Raw genomic sequence first — 21,891 nt, 5'->3', positions numbered from 1 at the left:
GGATATTTGTATATAATAAATTATTTAGTCAACCCTTTGTAGGACCTGGTGGATTCTTCTAAAGGAGGATTTTACATCTTTAAATAAATCTTCTTGTTTTCACAGCTTGGGCAGTGCAGTGCCCATGATGCACACCCAGCTGCTAACATAACTTGGTACAAGAATCAGAAACCTCTGGTTGCTGATGGAAAGGTACGTGATTGCATTTTGGAAGAACCAGTATTATTTAGAGGGCGAAGCGGTACTACAGGAAGCGGGAGACTGTTTATTGCACATATCATTTCTTTGTTTAAGATTCCGGGAGAAACCAAGTTGTTATTGAACCAAATTGCACCTCTAGAGCTACATTTTTATAGTGACTGAAATCTCATAAACCTGTCTGTTTCCTAAGGATACAATATCTTCAGTGACTTGGTGTTTATCTATGTATATTTCTTTTGTAATCATAATAGTTCTAATCAGTGTTGTTATCATTTTTAGGCATTAGGATAACTTTCCAAATTGGTGGTGGATGAAACCACTGGCCTCCACCACCACCTCCTCCATTCTACAGTACACAGCTGAGAAGGAAGATGCAGATGCTTTGTTCACCTGCGGGGCTCTGAACACCTTGTCCCACCCAGTCTCCTTCACCATTACCTGTAAGAAATTCCTTTCCAACCACTCATAGCACCTAATCTGTATAGCTATCTAAACTTCTTCAGCTACCTGCACTGCCCCAAAACCTAACTGACCAAATACATTCCGAAAGTATCTAATTACTTCATCTACTTTACTAACCATTGTCCTAAAATGACATTAATCTGTTGTTTGTCTGTAAATTAATTGAAAATTAGAATGATGGATTTTCTATTTTTGAGTTGTAGTCAAATAATTTGTTTGTTTATGGCAGACAACAATGACACCATAAAAGTACTATTAAAATTATCAGGATGAGTTTGTTCTGAGTAATTGGAAGCATAACATTTGAGGATTAGCACAGAATAGATCTTTAAATAGGGCCTATCAGGGCTCGGAGGCTGTTTAAATCCTGATTCATAAAAAACGTGGTCCGTTTGGCTGATCATGGGTAGCACTATTAATGTTTGAGATGTGGATTGGGGTGTCAACCCTTAAACTTAAAAAAAAAAAAGTGGGATTGTTAACGTGCAGTTTGTGGGCTGTACAACAAGCCTTTTACTGTACAAGCCTGTTTTCAGTATGGGTATCACACAGTTAATATTGCTCAAACCACTGTTCAAATCCATCCATATCCCATGCATGACACAGAACTTTATTACTGGAGATGTGTAGTGAAGCCATCAGAAAATAAGATATTTTCAAATCTTTTGTTGGGTCAACATCTATCAAAATACAATTATGTCTTCAGAATTAAGTACAAATGTTTTCACTTATACAAATGGGGGTGTATACTAAGACTAATGATTACAATCTACACTGGTGCTAGGACAGTCTGTCAAAATAGTTTTAACTTATTTGTAATAGTATTTAAATCTGAGATTAGCAACACAGCTAATGATTTCAATTTTAAAGAGCATCATCATTGAAATCAGTTTTTCCTCCCCCAGTCTGATTTACTGCCATGACCTCGCCCTACTCCAGGGGCTTCTGAAATACACAAACATGTTGCTGAGAGTCTAATCCATATATTGTGACTTAAACCATCAGAACATTTGATCCACATTTGTAGAAAGAAAACGGAAATTCCTCTGTTTCTTTGAACTGCATGTAGTCTCAGATCTCTGGTTTTAAGTTCCTTTTCAGTTTCTCTTTTGAATGCTATCATGGTAGATATAACTTAATTGGAGTTGTCTTATTTCATTCTCTCACTATTTCTCATCTGTTCTTTATTCCTCTCTTCTCCTTACAGACCCCACAGAGAAGATCAGTCTGCAGGTTATTTCAGATGGGCCCCTCATGGAAGGAGACAACGTGACTCTGAAATGCAAGGCTGATGGGAACCCACCTCCCACCAGCTTCAACTTCCACATTCAGGCAAGCTCTCAACAACATTACTCCAATACAGCCCAACAGAACTAAACCCCACCTAATTCCACAAATTGTGAGTGTGCCACAGGAAAGTCACTGCCTCACAGCTGTGTCACTGGTACACCAGAGTTTGACTCCTGCTCGAGGATTAGCCCAGTGGCCCCAAGGAGGGCAGTGCCATATGCAATCCTCATGCGGGTTTGGGGGGGGCGTCAGACTCGTCGCACTCTAACAACTTGTGGCGGCTTGAAGGCCCTGTGAGCTCAGCTGGGTAGAGGACTGAAGAGTGCATTCCTTCGGGCGTGTAAGGATTCCAGTTTAGACTACCTGGTTGAGCTAGCAGCAGGTTAAAAACCAGAATGCAGGACCCCTGCATTTTTTGGACAATTAGGTTTAATGTTTTTCCTTTTTCTTTGGTCATTTCCATTTAACTTTTCGGGATTCTGTTTTTAATATCACACCTCCATATAAACTCCTTAGGCTGTAGTGGTGCACTGCTCAGTTGTTTTGTTGTAATCCACACAGAATTTCAAATACATGGATAAAGTGACATTCTGAAGTCCGCACCTAACCCTAAACATGCAAGTATGGAAAACGTTGTAACATACAATTCGAATAGAGTTGTTTAGATAAACAACAATGGGTGAGAGAAGTATGGGCTGGCAGCTGAAATGTAGCTTACTTTGAGCTGTCTAGTTTTCATCGAAACAAACATTCAGACCAAGCAATGACATTCAACGTTCACCGCGCCCGCAACCCACCCGCCGTTTCTCCAAACAATGTTTTATTAATCCTTAATGTACCTGCATTGCGTGTATAACTGCAGGGACTGCAGTCTGAGTCAACTGGCACGTCGCTTGTAGGCAGGTAGACCTGTTGGAGGAGCTCTGGATTTCTAGCACTGCATTCCCATGCCTGTAGTGAGCAAGCGTTTTTTTGTGTGGAATATCAGCCTTTGCACATGGGGCAACGAAATGGTCAACGTTTAAACATAACAGCTGCTGTAAATGTAGATTCAATGGAAAGGGGCTTTGACACTATGTAGTGACAACAAGTTCCACACAGAGATCCACGTGACCCTGCCACGCAACCACTGAGTGATAAAGATCAACACAAGCTGCACGCAGATCTTCTTCTAGATTTTAGGCACTCTTCCCGTGGGCAAAATGCGGTCGTAATTATTAATAATATTATGGGACTAAATTAGAATAATATTTTTATATAAAAAGTAATTAACTTTTTTTTTTTATTCTGCGTTTTTGTCTGGATTCTGTGATTATGTTTATGACCATCGCATGCAGAAATTATAGGGCCCCAAAAACAGTATCAGATGCCCATACCTATCGCAACCTCATCTGAAGTCCGCTGGAGGGACGTGCCGATGAGGAACGGCGTTAATTACTAATTGGATATAACAAAATGAGGGACAAAAACAATGTAAACATAAAATAAATAAAAACAAACAATAATGAACAAACAATAATAATAATAATGTTTAGACAGATGATGTAGGTGGTTAAAAGATGCATTGCCATTTGATTTTGATCAATGTAAACACACAAGATCAGGACAAGGGTTGTAGTTAGAATAAGGTATGAAGAGGGCTTAAAAGTATCATTCTTTTTCTAAAGGGTAAGGAGGTGAAAGTGAAGAACTCTGACACCTACACAGTGACTGATGTCACACGTGAAAGCACAGGAGAATACAAGTGTTCTCTCATCGACAATGCTAAGATGGAGGACTCCAAGAACATTACCATAAATTGTAAGTCCCTCCTCATGTACAGACCTTTATAAATTGTTATAGCTATTGATTATTTCTTAAACTAAGTTACATATTATCTGGAACTATGTGGGATTAATGGGAAATACCATAACGATAACCGACTTCCTGGTGATATTGATTGGGTTTGGAAGTGTATGGGAAATCAACCATAATACCTTTTTTGTCCAGTTGTATAAACTCATTAGGGTTAGTTTTCTCAAAGGGTATCATTGTCAGAGTGTATTTCCATTTGCAATCTCATTCATCATCAAGATATGTCATGGGGTTGGTTAGAGAGATGGAACCCAGTGTCTTTTCTCACAAATGTGGTGAGCAGGATTGCAGAGCTTAGGTCTACAAATGTGTTTAATAAGCTAGATCAGTGAGGACATACTGGTGCTATTGCAGGGAGCTGATATTATTCTTAACAGGACTGCTGTAGCCATTCCTCCTTCAGGTTAAACTGCCTATTTACAGTGTATCACCCTCCCTTCCAGATCTAGATATGAGTTTGAGCCCGTATGGAAAAGTCACAAAGAGTGCCGGTGAGGGCTTGGCTATACATTTGCAGACTGATGCATCTGGAAAACTTGATTTGGTAACCTGGACTAAGGTAAAACCCAACATTACCAAAGTTATTAAATGGCCTAATGCTTTTTGTCTTCGGCTAGAAATTGATGATAAAACCTTAACTGGCATTTAAAATATGAGTCTATCAATCTATCAATTCAGGACAACAGCAAGCTGGACAAGCAGCCCAAGTTTAACAAGCTGACATATACTGACTCTGGAAAGTATGAGGTTGTGGTCACCATGGGTACTCTCATCAAGAAAGCCTCTTTTGAGCTGATTGTTGAAGGTAAAGACTTTGTTGAATGTAGTCAGTTGAAGCTTTTTGGTTGTTACTGTGTACCTTCAGCTCTGATCTGAAATTTATATTTTTAAGTTTTTAATACATTTATTCAAAACTCCCTATTCTCCAGTGGATGTCTGTTCCACTTCAGAGAGAGTCACTTTCTGTTCTGCTGCTGTATCTGAGGAAAACATGCATATTCTGGCAGGTGTTCCTGTAATCCAGCGGCTGGTCAAGCAACGAGGTAAAGACAGCCAGCACAAAGTCCTGATCTGCGAGGCTGAGGGCTCCCCAAAACCCACCGTGGCCTGGAGTGTCAACGGCACCTCGGTAAAAACCAGCACCAACAACTTCACAACATCTTCATTAATCCCCATTGTTATATGAAATTTTAATAATATCATGTGGGTCAGAACTTAATAGTTACATGTAAAAAAAAATCATCAGGAAGCCACATTTTTTAGATAGAGTTTAAAACATTTCGGACATAGTAGTTTGCACATCATATACACTCACCTAAAGGATTATTAGGAACACCTGTTCAATTTCTCATTAATGCAATTATCTAATCAACCAATCACATGGCAGTTGCTTCAATGCATTTAGGGGTGTGGTCCTGGTCAAGACAATCTCCTGAACTCCAAACTGAATGTCAGAATGTGAAAGAAAGGTGATTTAAGCAATTTTGAGCGTGGTATGGTTGTTGGTGCCAGACGGGCCGGTCTGAGTATTTCACAATCTGCTCAGTTACTGGTATTTTTACGCACAACCATTTCTAGGGTTTACAAAGAATGGTGTAAAAAGGGAAAAACATCCAGTATGCGGCAGTCCTGTGGGCGAAAATGCCTTGTTGATGCTAGAGGTCAAAGGAGAATGGGCCGACTGATTCAAGCTGATAGAAGAGCAACTTTGACTGAAATAACCACTCGTTACAACCGAGGTATGCAGCAAAGCATTTGTGAAGCCACAACACGCACAACCTTGAGGCAGATGGGCTACAACAGCAGAAGACCCCACCGGGTACCACTCATCTCCACTACAAATAGGAAAAAGAGGCTACAACAGGCTGTTGAGACATTCAGATGGTAGAGTCAGAATTTGGCGTAAACAGAATGAGAACATGGATCCATCATGCCTTGTTACCACTGTGCAGGCTGGTGGTGGTGGTGTAATGGTGTGGGGGATGTGTTTCTTGGCACACTTTAGGCCCCTTAGTGCCAATTGGGCATCGTTTAAATGCCACGGCCTACCTGAGCATTGTTTCTGACCATGTCCATCCCTTTATGACCACCATGTACCCATCCTCTGATGGCTACTTCCAGCAGGATAATGTCACAAAGCTCGAATCATTTCAAATTTCTTGAACATGATAATGAGTTCACTGTACTGAAATGGCCCCCACAGTCACCAGATCTCAACCCAATAGAGCATCTTTGGGATGTGGTGGAACGGGAGCTTTGTGCCCTGGATGTGCATCCCACAAATCTCCATCAAGTGCAAGATGCTATCCTATCAATATGGGCCAACATTTCTAAAGAATGCTTTCAGCACCTTGTTGAATCAATGCCACGTAGAATTAAGGCAGTTCTGAAGGCGAAAGGCGGTCAAATACAGTATTAGTATGGTGTTCCTAATAATCCTTTAGGTGAGTCTAGGTATTGTAACTCTGTTTTGAAAGTAAACTGTGAAAGGCAAATGAGTTAACAAATGAGTTATGTACTTGAGTTATATAAATGAAATCTAAACAGAGTTTAAAGAAACAGCAAGCATGCTTTGGTGAGTAAGTCATATTGTACCGTTTTACATCTGGCTAGCTTTAACGCCAACTAGGGAACTGTCTCATTATTTTAAAGAACATTAGAACTTGTCAACAGTCCTAAATGCACAGAGTACCATAGCCAGAGTTAATTGTATCAAATCCTGCACAGGTTCATAATCTCTATGAGGTAAGTGTATAGGCATGTGTATAATATCTGAGGCAAGTGTATAGGCGTGTGTGTATAATATCTGAGGCAAGTGTATAGGCATGTGTATAATATCTGAGGCAAGTGTATAGGCGTGTGTGTATAATATCTGAGGCAAGTGTATAGGCATGTGTATAATCTCTGAGGCAAGTGTATAGGCGTGTGTGTATAATCTCTGAGGCAAGTGTATAGGCGTGTGTGTATAATCTCTGAGGCAAGTGTATAGGCGTGTGTGTATAATCTCTGAGGCAAGTGTATAGGCGTGTGTGTATAATATCTGAGGCAAGTGTATAGGCGTGTGTGTATAATATCTGAGGCAAGTGTATAGGCATGTGTATAATCTCTGAGGCAAGTGTATAGGCGTGTGTAAAATCTCTGAGGCAAGTGTATAGGCGTGTGTATAATATCTGAGGCAAGTGTATAGGCGTGTGTGTATAATCTCTGAGGCAAGTGTATAGGCATGTGTATAATCTCTGAGGCAAGTGTATAGGCGTGTGTGTATAATCTCTGAGGCAAGTGTATAGGCGTGTGTGTATAATATCTGAGGCAAGTGTATAGGCATGTGTATAATCTCTGAGGCAAGTGTATAGGCGTGTGTGTATAATATCTGAGGCAAGTGTATAGGCGTGTGTGTATAATCTCTGAGGCAAGTGTATAGGCGTGTGTGTATAATCTCTGAGGCAAGTGTATAGGCGTGTGTAAAATCTCTGAGGCAAGTGTATAGGCGTGTGTAAAATCTCTGAGGCAAGTGTATAGGCGTGTGTATAATATCTGAGGCAAGTGTATAGGCGTGTGTGTATAATATCTGAGACAAGTGTATAGGCGTGTGTGTATAATATCTGAGGCAAGTGTATAGGCATGTGTATAATCTCTGAGGCAAGTGTATAGGCATGTGTATAATCTCTGAGGCAAGTGTATAGGCGTGTGTATAATCTCTGAGGCAAGTGTATAGGCGTGTGTATAATCTCTGAGACAAGTGTGTAGGCGTGTGTGTATAATATCTGAGGCAAGTGTATAGGCGTGTGTGTATAATATCTGAGGCAAGTGTATAGGCGTGTGTGTATAATATCTGAGGCAAGTGTATAGGCGTGTGTGTATAATATCTGAGGCAAGTGTATAGGCGTGTGTATAATCTCTGAGGCAAGTGTATAGGCGTGTGTATAATCTCTGAGACAAGTGTGTAGGCGTGTGTGTATAATATCTGAGGCAAGTGTATAGGCGTGTGTATAATCTCTGAGGCAAGTGTATAGGCGTGTGTGTATAATATCTGAGGCAAGTGTATAGGCGTGTGTGTATAATATCTGAGGCAAGTGTATAGGCGTGTGTATAATCTCTGAGGCAAGTGTATAGGTGTGTGTATAATCTCTGAGACAAGTGTGTAGGCGTGTGTGTATAATCTCTGAGACAAGTGTATAGGCATGTGTATAATCTCAATTGTCCCTACTTTACTCGGGTGTTTCAATGTGTTACTCACTTTCAACAAATTTGCTACCAAAAAAATAACATTGTAGTGGAGCGGTGTTATTAACTTGTGGCCTACAGACAGAAATTTACTCCCTCATGAAGTTTACTGTTCGTGACTTTACTGTTCTTCTTGGAACTTTTCTGACACATCACTAATGAATGGGCCCAGTTTTTTTGTAGCGATATTTCCTATTCTCGCGTGCACACCCAAGTTTATTATGCATTGGTCTGTCATGAGGACAATGACTTTTTGTTCTTGGCGTACCTGTGAATGCTGATAGCACAGCTACACGGTGTGCCAAAGTGAGATGATTTGCAGCTCTGTGTATGTCTTTTTGTGTTTGTGTGTATGTGCATATCATGAGTCTACATGATTAATTCTCTCCAAAGCAGCACTGACCATTTTCAATGACTGTTCAATGGTTGAGTTGCTAATGCACATTCATCTTGTCACAGACCACATTGCTACACATCCAGGGTCAAACACACCACTGCGTTAACATTTTAGTCTAGTGTCTTTTATTGTGTGATTAAGAGTTCAATGTATGAATAATCTAATTCCCAGACACTTCTGCACAAATTTGCAAAAGATCTGGTGGAACAATATGTCTAAGGAATGCATGAGAAATCCCATGGGCGATAGCCATTGGCTGAATTGTCATAATCTAACACAATCCCGTACTGAACTCTCCCCTTACATATCTTCTCCATTACTGTTTCTGTTATACCTGCTCGATTTTTTAATAACATGGACTGTGCTATCTTCTCATCAAAAGGATTTTAGAAAGATTTTTTCATTAGATATATTTTTTATTAGGTAGCAAAGTCAATCAAAATAGCTAATGATACTAATGTTAGCAAGCTTACATTTGATTCACCCCCAGCCTTGTTAGCCATCTATCTAATGCTATACTGCATCTAAAATCATAATTACTTGCCTACTTTAGAGATGGTGTGAAGTCTTTTGGCCACAGTTATGAACTTTACTACAAATCATCAGCGCTAACGGGGGATACATCGAGTTGAATGCATATTTGGCTGACAACTGCTCAAACCAACATTTTAAACATTATTGTCACAAAATGTCACCAATAAGTGGACACACAGCTAATTGGGTAGCTGGAAAGGGCATATTTATTTCTCACTTGGTGGCTACCTATAATATTTTTGCTGGTTCACTACAGGTTCCTGCAAGTGTCCTGCCTCCATCTGGAGCCTCAGCTCCCAGTATTGTTATTTGGTACAACTAAATGTTGACAAAGTGTTAAGTCACATCTACAAGTTGGAATGGTTGTTTTTCCAGTCTCACGTGCACTTTGCACAATTGCCTGGTGACAAAGTTTTTACTGTATAAAAAATATTAAGCTTAGTTCTGGCTTTTTCCATAACCCATAGCATATTGTATTCTTAGAAGATGTGAAAAGGGTGTTGGCTGTTGGCCAGTGTGGCTGGGGTTTCTGGGGGGGTTTCTCCCATCTCTAGACCCCATCCTCTATGCTCTGAAGGTGCTCCTTATTATCCTCACAATAACAATATCACCTCCTAGTGGTAATACATTTAATGCACATTTTTTATTTAATTATAGCAAGATTCGTGTAGTAATAATATTTCATATAAATAAATGTTTCTATCTGAGTATGTTATTTAGATATACACAGTTTATTTGGATTGGATAATCTATTTATATGTGGATAATAATAATAATGCATTATATATATAGCACTTTTCAAGGACCCAAAGACACTTTACAAAAATAAAATGAAACAGAAACAAAAAAACAACAAAGAAATACAGGAATATTATTGAAGGGCAAACAGCTATCTTTGGCATAGCACTTTAATCGCAACAATATGCAAGGTATAAGATGCGTCATTAAGCTAATAACTGTCTATTTTATTTTCAGGCTGATGAAAGTCCCTACATCAATGGGAAGATAACACACAAGCTGACCATTGTGCCCATCTTCAACCTCACTGTTGTTTGCACTGTGTCCAATGAGCTTGGCCAGGATAGTAAAGCTATTAACGTCTCCACCTGTAAGTACAATGTCAGTGTTATGGTTTCACCCACAGTTCCCTGCCGTATCCTCTTCCTTCCTTTTTACCCTCCCTCTTACCCTCCCTCTTACCCTCCCTCCTACCCTCCCCTACCCTCCCTCCTACCCTCCCTCCTACCCTCCCTCCTACCCTCCCTCTTACCCTCCCTCTTACCCTCCCTCTTACCCTCCCTCTTACCCTCCCTCTTACCCTCCCTCCTACCCTCCCTCTTACCCTCCCTCCTACCCTCCCCTACCCTCCCTCTTACCCTCCCTCCTACCCTCCCCTACCCTCCCTCCTACCCTCCCTCACCCTCCCTCCTACCCTCCCTCCTACCCTCCCTCTTACCCTCCCTCTTACCCTCCCCTACCCTCCCTCCTACCCTCCCTCTTACCCTCCCTCCTACCCTCCCTCCTACCCTCCCTCCTACCCTCCCCTACCCTCCCTCCTACCCTCCCTCCTACCCTCCCTCTTACCCTCCCTCTTACCCTCCCTCCTACCCTCCCTCTTACCCTCCCTCCTACCCTCCCCTACCCTCCCTCTTACCCTCCCTCTTACCCTCCCTCATACCTTCCCTCTTACCCTCTTTTACCCTCCCTTTTACCCTCTCTCTTACCCTCTCTTACCTTCTCTTACCCTCTCTTACCCTCTCTTACCCTCTCTCTTACCCTCTCTTACCCCTCTTAGCCTCTCCTGTATGCATGATAATTAGTCAAAAACTATGCATATAGTGGGATGCCATGCATGCTTCTACACAGTAATAATATACAATTATAGTTTGTTTCTTTATTATTTTAATAGATATCTCACCCGTCTTTGTGTGTTTAGTAAAGCATTTTCCCCTTTATATTCTTCAACCTTACTTTTCGTTTGTTTGTCGGGATGCTGGACTCTATACTTTCTGCTATCTGCTAATGTGTTCTCAGTTAGCATGTAACTGAAAAATCAACACAATTCACAATGTTACACTCAAGCCTGAGTCTCACAGCCTATGACACTGTCTGACCAATTACATTATACACCTAATTAATTTCTAGGTTGGACTTTAATTTACATTTATATCTGATTTCAGTATTTGAGGAGGTGAAAATGGATAAACAAGGTACGTTGTAATGGATTTCTTTATTATTTTCTGTAACAAGCGGGAGAAGGGAAGGGTTTCTATAGAACAACATACAGTGGATATAAAAAGTCTACACACCCCTGTTAAAAGTCTACACACCCCTTTAATCAATCAATCACATTTATTTATAAAGCCCTTTTTACATCAGCAGTTGTCACAAAGTGTTTTTACAAAACACCTGGCCTTAAACCCAGAGGAGCATACAACAGTAGTGTTGAATTTCAGTGGCTAGGAAAAACTTCCTAAGAAGGCCGACATTTTGGAAGAAACCTAGAGAGGACCCAGGCTCAGAGGAGTGACTATTCCTCTTCTGTCTGTGCCGGGTGAACATATTAAAATTACAATTGTAATAATTAATAAATGCATATGGGGTGAGTCTAGAGTCTATTTAAACTTAGTCCTGGTCGGAAGCATGATCAGATGGACAAGGAAAGGGACAACACGGGGGAGGGGGAGGTGTCAGCACAGTGGCAGCTAAAATCATCAGATATCGTCTTGATCTGCAACACAACCACGAAGACTTTGGACAGGGACAGCAATGGGTTTTTCAAGCCAGGTACTCCACAGGTGTGGGCAAGACCTCATGTCCTTCTAAGTTCAAAACGAGAGGAGTCTGGGAAAATTTTAAAAATGCATTCCTCATATCAACAAGGATTTATAGTGGAGAAGGAGAACTTAGTGGAGAAGGAGAACTGACCCTACTCCCCCAGCACAATAATATAGCAGCGTAAGACCTTGGGACTGAGACAGTGGGGTCCGGCGACACTGTGGCCCTATCTGTGACCTATAAAGTGAACAATTCAATTGAAAAACAAACTGAAATCTTTGAGGGGGAAAAAATAAATAACTCACAATAACCTGGTTGCATAAGTGTGCACACCCTTAAACTAATACTTTGTTGAAGCACGTTTTGATTTTATTACAGTACTCAGTCTTTTTGGGTAGGAGTCTATTAGCATGGCACATCTTGACGTGGCAATATTTGCCGACTCTTCTTTGCAATCTGTCAGATTGCGAGGACATCTCCTGTGCACAGTCTTCTTCAAATCACCCCACAGATCTTCAATTAAATTCAGGTCTGGGCTCTGGCCGGGCCATTCTAAAACGTTAATCTTGTTCTGGTGAAGCCATGCTTTTGTGGATTTGGATGTGTGGTCATTGTCGTGCTGAAAGGTGAACTTCCTCTTCATCTTCAGCTTTCTAACGGACGCCTGAAGGTATTGTGCCAAAATAGCCTGGTATTTGGAACTGTTCATAATTCCCTCCACCCTGACTAAGGCCCCGGTTCCAGCTGAAGATAAACAGCCCCAAAGCATGATGCTGCCACCACCATGCTTCACTGTGGGTATGGTGTTCTTTGGGTGATGTGCAGTGTTGTTTTTGCGCCAAACATACCTTTTGGAATTATGGCCAAAACGTTCAACCTTGGTTTCATCAGACCATAACACATTTTCCCAAGTGCTTTTGGGGGACTTGATATTTGTTTTTGCAAACTTCAGCCGGGTTTGGATGTTTTTCTTTGAAAGAAAAGGCTTCCGTCTTGCCCCATAGACCATTCATATGAAGAATACGGGAGATTGTTGTCACATGTAGTACACAGCCAGTACTTGCCAGATATTCCTGCAGTTCCTTTAATGTTGCTGTAGGCCTCTTGGAAGCCTCCCTGACCAGTTTTCTTCTCGTCTTTTCATCAATTATGGAGGGACGTTCTTGGTAATGTCTCGGTTGTGCCATATTTTCTCCACATGATGACTGTCTTCACTGTGTTCTATGGTATATCTAATGCTTTGTAAATTATTTGGTACCCTTCTCTTGACTGATATATTTTAACAATGAGATCTCTCTGATGCTTTGGAAGCTTTCTGCATATTATGGCTTTTGCTCTGAGATGCGATTAAGAAAATGTCAGGAAAAGTAGAACAGATGAATTTTATTTGTGATTAATCAGAGTCACTTTAAATGATGGCAAGTTTTTCCCCCTCGAAGATTACAGTTTGTTTTTCAATTGAATTGTTCACATTATAGGTCACTTTAAGAGTGGAAAAGTTCTGACATGATTTATCTTTGTCTCATTCTTTCACACCACAAAAACCTGGCATTTTCACAGGGGTGTGTAGACTTTTTATATCCACTGTATTCTGTTTCCCGGAATGTGGAATCTGCTACAGTTCATTTTATACTCTCCAGAGCACAATCTCAAAAGAACAGCATCCAGAAATTACCCCAGTTCTGAAACACTGTTGAACAAGATGTGATGCTGGGGATGTTGCACACATTTGTCAAAATAAATACACAAATATTGAGGATCAGAATGAGACACCAGCATCCTGATAAAATCTCTCAACATTTCATCCTATTATTTGTCAAAGTATATATATCTTCTGTGTAATATATATAGATATATAGCACCGGAAAAAATTAAGAGACCACTGCACCTCTGTGTTGTTGCACTTTTTCTTTCCTTTCCGAAAAGTTGAAAAGGAAGGTTTTAGTGAGGAATAGAAGGGTTAAAATTAAGAGATCACTGCAAATTGAACGCTTCTGTTCCTCACTCAAAACTTTCATTTTCAACTTGCTGCATTTTTCTGTATTTTCTCATAATTTCAAATGTTTCTCCTGTCTCTGTTTGCATTTACAGACTCATCAGAAGACGATGACACAACAAAGTTAGTGGTGGGGGTAGTTGTCGGCCTGCTCCTGGCTGCTGTAGTTGTGGGCCTAGCGTACTGGTTGTACATGAAGAAATCCAAGTAAGTGAATTGTAAATGCTTTATAATATTGTGTAAGTATGTATTATTATTGGAGGGCTTGATTTATGTACAATTTATCGTATTTGTGTCAAAAGGCAAGGCAGCTGGAAGACTGGGGAGGAGGAGGATGGATCTAATGAGGAGAGCAAGAAACTGGAGGAGAAAATAGATGAGAAGCTGGAGGAGAACAGCCAGAAAGTTGAGGTGTAATGAAAAGGAGTGTAAAGAGAAAAGGGTAAAGAATGTGTGGAAAAGCACAATTATTACTTAACATTGGAAAATTATCTTGTGTTTCAGTTTCCACTTACATAATCACCATGTCTTTTTCTGCAGTGAGGAAGCGGCATTTGGAAGCTTTTCTACACTTCTGGAATTGAATAAAGACCATTCGGATTCTGACTGAAAAACATAATCACCTATGTTCTTTCCTCTCAATATGAAAATACAAACATATAGGAAGGATATGTGTTGTAAATACTGGATGTCTAAATTGTCTGCACTATGGTTGAAATATGTAAACTTTCCTACTTTTTTGTTTCTTGCGTTTCTTTAGGAGCATTTAGTCAAATTGAGCAAAATGCCAATTAGAGTTTTTAGCTTGGATTTAAATAATGTTATTGCTTAAAGAATTACTACTGGACCTGTTGCTTTTCCTGTAAGGATGTGTACATGCAATATCCTCTATAAGTATTGGGACAGTTAGGTCAAAATAGCAATTTTTGCTATACATTCCAGACAGATGAACATGAACAACTATTGACAGATGAACATGAGGCAGATGTACAGAATGTCACCTTTTATTTCTGTCTGTTTCATCACATATATTTTATACCAACTAAGAATGACTGCACAGTCATCACTCCATTTTATGTGAGCATTAGTGTTGGGAAATTTGTCTCACATGTGTTTCTAATTGATCCAGTGTTTCCGGCATAGATTTTTCACACATAAAAGATCTGTGAATGTGTAGTCTCAGTTCCACCCTTTTGTTATCAGTAGGCATGATCCAACATGAAGACTAGGGATCTGTCTATGAAAGACAGATGTGAATTGGATGCTAAATGCAAGTGATTTGGATGCTAAAGTGATTTGGATGCTAAAGCAAGTGATTTGGATGCTAAATGAAAAGTCAAATTTAGCCTGAAAAATCGAATTGAGCCTGATTTCAATCCAATTGAACCTGCATTTTACTTGCTTAGGAGGAGACTGAACTTAGAAACTCCCCAAAACAAGCAACAGCTTAAAATGGCTACAGTACAAGGCTTGTCAAAGCATCTCAAAGGATGACACCATTTGGTGATCCCAGACTCACTGATGTTATTGCACGCAAGGGATTTGTAACTAAACACTAGTACTTGTATTTGCTTGAAAAGTTGAATTGTCCCTATAGTTATGCATGGAGTGGGAGCGTAGAACTCTGAAAGTTATTCTTAGTTGGTAAAACATAAGAGTTGGAACAGACTGAAATAAAAGGTCTCTAATTTTGCGTTGTATTTTCAAAAGCCTTGATTGTAAAGCAAAAATATATATTTTTTCCTATTCCATATAGAAGGCACTAGAAGTCTATGTCCCCAGACATTCAAAGCATCCGGAGGATGTGGACGTCTTCACTGCTGTTACTTTTCAGTTCTGTATTATCACAACCAAACAGCTCTTCTCTCACAGTCAATACATTTTGTCAGTGTTATGTATTAAAGAATGTATTGGGAAAATAATCAGTTGATCATTTTAATTAAAGGGCTAAGGGTGTAGGTTACATTCACAGCTTTGGTTGTACGGTAATGTAAGTTAGTTGCAGGTCTGTTGTACAAATTATTTCATGAGATGTTACATGGATCCTGTTTTGTTTTGTACATTCGGCTCTCAAACATGTCAGGAGATTGAGGGATGCTGTTAGGCATGAATCACATTCTGAGTATGTTTGTGTGTTCAGTGTCATGTTTAGTTTGGACCACTGCAAAACAGAATGTATTACTTAAGTTTTGTTCAATGTTGAGTGTTTATTTCTGTGCTCTAATGTAATTTTGTGTGGCAAGAGACAAGTTGTCCAGCAGTTGTACACTTCAAAACCTAGGTCATGGTTTATGAGCAGCATTCGCAGACCCTGTAAATATATCAGACCTGGAGTCATTTGTAATTTGTTTTGTTATTTTTTATTTATTTTAAGATTGCAAGGTTGGCATCTCATTTAGTTATAATCAATTATTCTCAGATCAATTATTCTCACCACTAAGCTTAAAAGGTACTGAACAATTGATAGTAATTACTTGCAGGTATTACACTAGACAAAAATAATTATATGAGCCTTCTGTGGATTTCTATGGTATTTCAGACTGTCAGCTTGCAGTCTTTTTGCTACGTTGTAGTTCATGTGAAATCCATGAAATTGGAAATAAAACCAAAGAGGGTGAATACTGCCAGGCAAGTATTGTAAATACTGACTTTTGTTTTTGTACTTTTGTTTAAAATAAAGTGTACATTTTGAAGAATCTGTCCAGAATGTTTCGTTTGTGTTTTTTCTATTCAAATCCCAAAAAGGATTACTTGTATGAATCATCAGAGAAAGTAGAGAATAGGTGTAGTGCTGTTACAAATACAAAATACAAAAAGTACAGTCCTAAATGTGGTTGTGCATTTAGTGGTGCATCAAATGTTTTTAATTGGTAGTCACTCTACTATATCATCCTCATTAAAATAGTTTACATTGGTGAATTAGTCTGTCTTACTCAACCAGCTATCTGAACATCTTATAATTGTCAACCCACTGTTGATTTTCTTGGTCATTTTCACTCAAATATCAATATAAAGTCAAAACGTCTTATGATTGTAGGTATGGTGAACCACCAGCCACTACAGCCCTTATGATGAATTGAAAATGTTGGTGGCTCCCTCAGTGTTGCCCGCAAATGATCTAGAGCAACTACCCCAATATCCCAGAATCAATGTATTATCCCTGTCACCCATTAAGCCAGTGCATATATTACAAATAGCCATCTATTAAGTATGTATGGACCATGATGATCATCTGAAATCCAGAACGGCACATAGAAAAGCTATATGCTGCCATCTTCTGGCTTAAGAATGTAACATCTATCAGCTACATCTTACTGAGAAAATCCCACCTTTACATTAGAATCATATGGTTGTATTGCTTATTGGATCTGATGTTAATGTTACCTGTAAATTAATGTGAATCAAGAGTCAGGTTTTGCTAAACTAAGGTGATACAATCATAACCTTAATAATCAATAGTTATCAGCCACAGTATAACTAAAAGATAATAATGCCCTTAAGAACTCTGGTCTCTGTTGTAACTCTCAACACTCACCATATGAAACACTATTGAATTTTGCATCCTCCTGATATAAAGTATTAAAAAACATTAGTTATATGTAACAATACAAACTGGACACTAAAACTGATTAGATGAAAGCTATGGTGTATTTGAAATCATATAAAATTACATTTTGCTGTTCTTTGTGCCCTAGTTACATTTTTATGAAAAAAAAATAGGGCATCTCAGGGGTTTGTGGCATCAGGTAAATATACCTCCGCAAATAATTTCTCCTTTATCCTCACCAGAACCTCTGTCCCAGCAGAAGACAAAGAGGCTCCACACCATGTGTGGCTGCTGCCTCAATGCTTGACAATAGGTACTATGTACTTTGGGTAATGAGTAGTTTTGGCTTTGAGCCAAACATATATCTTGGTCTCTATACTGAAATATTCTACCTTGGTCTCAATAGACCGTAATAAAAATTCCCACATAGTTTTGGGAGGTTAACTGTGTTTTTGTTTCAAAATGTATACAGGATTCGATGTTCATTCTTGTGAGAAATGTCTTCCATCTTGCCACCCTACCCCAGAGCTCAAATTTGTGGAGAATAATGTACATGCAATTGTTGTAATATGCAAACAGTGTCCAGTTCCTTACAGACATTCCTGCAGCACCTTTAATGTCTCTGTTGGCCAGTTGGTTGGCCCCCTGATGAGCTTTCTCTTTATCATGTCATCAATTCTAGAGGGGCATCCTGATCTTTGCAAAGTCAAGGTGGTGCCTCTACTTGTTAATAATTACTTCACAGTGTTCGATGATCCTTATAAAGCCTTCAAAATTATTTTACATCTTTCTCCTGATTTTTACTTTTCAACAATAACACCCCACAGATCTTTTGTTAGCTCTATATGTACCATGGCTAACTTTGCATTAGGTAACCAAAACATCTTCAAGAAAATCCAAAAGGGATTTTATAAAACAGGTGATTTTATTTAGGGCTAATCAGAATAACTTAAATAAATATTTGGAGACATAATGTTATTTAAAATCTGAATACAGTTACAATCCCCTTTATAAAGGGTGTGCACACTTAAGCAGCTGAGGTAGTGAAAGTTTACATTTTTCATTCTATTTTCAAGACATCAAATTGTTTTTCATTTAAATATCACTTAAAAAAGGTTTGACATAATTTGCCTGGATTCCAACCTTTACTTTTGATCAACTGATCAACACACAAAAGTCCATAATGTGAAAGTAAACATTAATTACAAATACAGATCAGCTGCTAGATCAGCTTAAATTGTCTTAATTATTATGTCTTAATCTTTATTTGAATAAACTTGGAGGCACAGTAATCTTTTCCATAAGGTACACTAATAGGTTTCAGGAAAAACAATAAAAGGAAATACATAATGGTTCAGTTACAATAGAGTATAATTATACTGCCCTTGCCTCTAATTAGGCCCTTATTTATCTAATTGATTTTGGAAATATTCAAATTGGGGATTTAAAAAACTGAAATTAGATTTTTTTCCCTCCTGTTTGGGATAAGGTTTTGATCGGACCAATCTGACCTGTAATTACACTTTAATATTATGTTTTGCATTTTGAAAAACTGAAACATAATGTGGTTATGAAAAAGAAAATCAGGATTATGTTGATCCCACAAGAAGGGTGGATTCAGGGTTAATTTAGAAAGGTGAAATGCAGTACAAAAAAGGTGAAGAGGGACAAAAAAATCTAAAAGGTTCTTAAATCAGTTTATGTAGTCAGCTGTTATACTGAGAAGTGTCAAATAAATAAATCTACTAATAAGGGCAGTCTATTTTCAGTCAAAGCAGCTAGACATGTGGTGTACTCATCATTTTCCTATGACCATGTATTACCAAAACATGTCCAGTAGATGGTACAATGTCCACCTGTTCAAAGCACAGAAAATATGTATTTTGTGATTCTGTGGTTAAGTCTTCCTTCAAAAAATTCACTCTTGTGAATTGCCTAAAAGCAGGGATTAGGCAAAACCCACAATGACAAATTCTATTCCAATTTTCATGGATGTTTAAAGGTGAGTTACTGAGGGGGTCCTTTGTTGCTCACTAGGTTAGAGCTTGTCACTTTTGTGCAAACAACCAGCTGAAGAAATAATGGCAAGTTGGTTCCATTCCTTGCGAGCAGGTAACTTGACATTCAGCAAATGTTCTGACATATCCAACTCTGTAAATCACCTGAACGAGTGAAAGGGACTTGCTCTAACAGGCTATTGGGCACAGCACATAAGCCTTTCAAAGTTAGCCTTAGTGGGAGTGACAGTATAATTTTAAGGGAGAGACCTTATTGAATAAAATATCAGTCATATTTAGATACTTTATTTGAATGAATTGGCCCCAAGTCAGCGCAACACAGCTCAGCAGGGATGTATGCTCAGCTGTCCCACAACAATGGTTGTGTCTTTAGAGTGTGTGCCAACCAGCTGGCTGTCACAAGCTGTAGCTCCCACTTGCTTGAAGGAGACCAGCATCATCCCGGTTCCTGAGAACACCAAGGTAACATCTCTTAATGACTATCGCCCCGTCACACTCACCCCTATCATCATGAAGTGCTTCAAGAGGATTGTTATGGCAGTCTGCCAGGGTCACTGGACCCCTTACAGTTTGCCTACCGACACAACAGATTCACGTAATGTGACATTACTTTTGCTATTCACACAGAAGCTGCAATACAACTACAGAAGAGGAACACCTATGTGAGAATACTGTATGATGACAATTGTTCAGCATTCTATTATTTTTCAATTCCTGCTATTCAGATCAGAGCACTGGTCTAGACACCATCCTGTGCAACTAGATATAGGACTTTCTGATGGGCAGACTCCAGGCTATGATGGTTGGCAATAACATCCCTTCCTCACTGATTCCTAACACTGGGGCCCTTAGGTGTGGGTCCTTAGTCCTCTGCTCTACTCCCTAGTTCACCCATGCATGCGCATGGCCTTCCATGATACCAACATGACGTTTGCCAGTGAAACAACAGTTATATACGTGATAAACAACAACTAAGAATCAGCCTACAGGGAGAAAGTAAGCAAATTTGCATTGCAGTCCCAGGACCACAACTTATCCCTAAACATCAGCAAAACAAAGTAGATGACTGCTGACTGCAGAAAGCAGCAGAGAGAACACACCCCAATTCATATCAAAAGGGCTGAAGCAGAGTTATCAGTTTTAAGTTCCTATGTGTCCATAACTAAGGACTTCTCATGGTCCATTAATACTAGTAGTGTGTTGTCAAGAGGGTGCAATAGAAACTCAACTCACTAAGGCAACTAAAGAAATGTAGCATGCCACACTGGTTTCTGTCAAAATACTATTGGTGGGCCATTGACAGCATCCTAACTGGCTGCATTAAGACCTGGTATTGGATGTTGGGGATGGCTCCACAAACAATAGCAGGGCCATCTAGCGGGTGGTGTAGCTAGCCCACCGCATCACTGGGGCTGTGCTCCCACCCATCCACAACACATATCTGAAATGATGCCAGACAAAAACATGCAGCATTATTAAGGACCCTTCTCACCCCAGCCACGAGCTGTTCACTTGCCTAACATCAGCCAGATGGAGACAGTAAAGAAGCATGGGGTCTTGTCATAAGAGGCTCAGAGACAGTTTCTACCCACAAGCCATCAGACTACTGAACACCTGACCACCTACACTGACTGCTCAGATGTGCACACAATCTCAGCCATGCACTCATCCATCCAAACATAGTCATGCATACTCACTTAATGTAAATAATGATGAATGTACAACTACCTGTTGTGGATGCTATGCATTTTTGTTGCTATTATAATGATCTTAAAATAATTTCTACTGTTACAACATGTATACAATACCAGTCAAACTTTTGGATATTTCTTTATGTTTACTATAATTGTCGAATAATAGTGAAGACATCAAAACTATGAAATAACACATACAGAATAATTTAGTAACCAAAATATTGTTAAACAGATCACAACATTTCATATTGTAAATTCTTCAAAGCAGATACCTTTTGTCTTGATGACTGCTTTTCACACTCTTTGCATTCTCTCAATCAAAAGTTCATTTGTGGAACTTCTTTCCTTCTTAATGCATTTGAGCCAATCGGTCGTGTTCTGACAAGGTAGGGTTGATTTATAGAAGACCACCATTATGTATGTACTGCAATAGTCCATACATAACAATAGCAGCATAAAAAACGTGTACTGTTTACTGCATGCAGACAAATGGAGTAAGGTGTGTTTTGGACATGGTTGGTAGAATAAGGATTTTTCCATCAGACTTTTATGTCTAGGGATGAGATTAGTCCCTCTGATGTTTATGTTTTAAAACAATAAATACTTAAATAGTATGCAGATAAATGTAAATCATGTAAAGCATTTAATTTTACACAAATCCCTTATTACATTACATGCACACTTGGAATTAGCTAAATAATTAAATAATAGGTTTGTCACTAATGTAAACTAGTTAAAACACTACTGGAGTTATAGAAGTTCCTGCACCTTTTAATGCATGTTTGTTAAGAATGTACAGATGAGTGTTATCGGACCTTCATTAGAATTACTGATTGGTTGACAAGTTATGAACGTACTCGTCATTGGTTCATCCGGGGATTTGATAGTTTGATTGA

The 21,891-nt window shown here is 39.2% G+C and overlaps 1 protein-coding gene across 1 annotated transcript in view; it reads left to right on the top strand.

Annotated features, from left to right (window-relative positions):
- Positions 1–16,436, top strand: part of LOC105005787 (CD166 antigen homolog A) — a 39,282-nt gene extending 22,846 nt beyond the window's left edge. Inside the window, 13 exon segments of the mRNA XM_010863965.5 lie at positions 106–192; positions 481–528; positions 530–641; positions 1,871–1,995; positions 3,621–3,753; positions 4,251–4,366; positions 4,486–4,612; positions 4,815–4,936; positions 9,938–10,070; positions 11,143–11,172; positions 13,832–13,943; positions 14,039–14,178; positions 14,277–16,436. Of these exon segments, the coding sequence (XP_010862267.2) occupies positions 106–192; positions 481–528; positions 530–641; positions 1,871–1,995; positions 3,621–3,753; positions 4,251–4,366; positions 4,486–4,612; positions 4,815–4,936; positions 9,938–10,070; positions 11,143–11,172; positions 13,832–13,943; positions 14,039–14,153 (1,260 nt within the window). The 3' untranslated portion in view covers positions 14,154–14,178; positions 14,277–16,436.
- The last annotated feature ends 5,455 nt before the right edge of the window (positions 16,437–21,891 follow it).

Source organism: Esox lucius, chromosome 1 (assembly GCF_011004845.1).
Source record: "Esox lucius isolate fEsoLuc1 chromosome 1, fEsoLuc1.pri, whole genome shotgun sequence".
Taxonomy (NCBI): domain Eukaryota; kingdom Metazoa; phylum Chordata; class Actinopteri; order Esociformes; family Esocidae; genus Esox; species Esox lucius.
The sequence above is the reverse complement of the archived record's forward strand: the minus strand, read 5'-3'. Positions and strand labels throughout refer to the sequence as shown.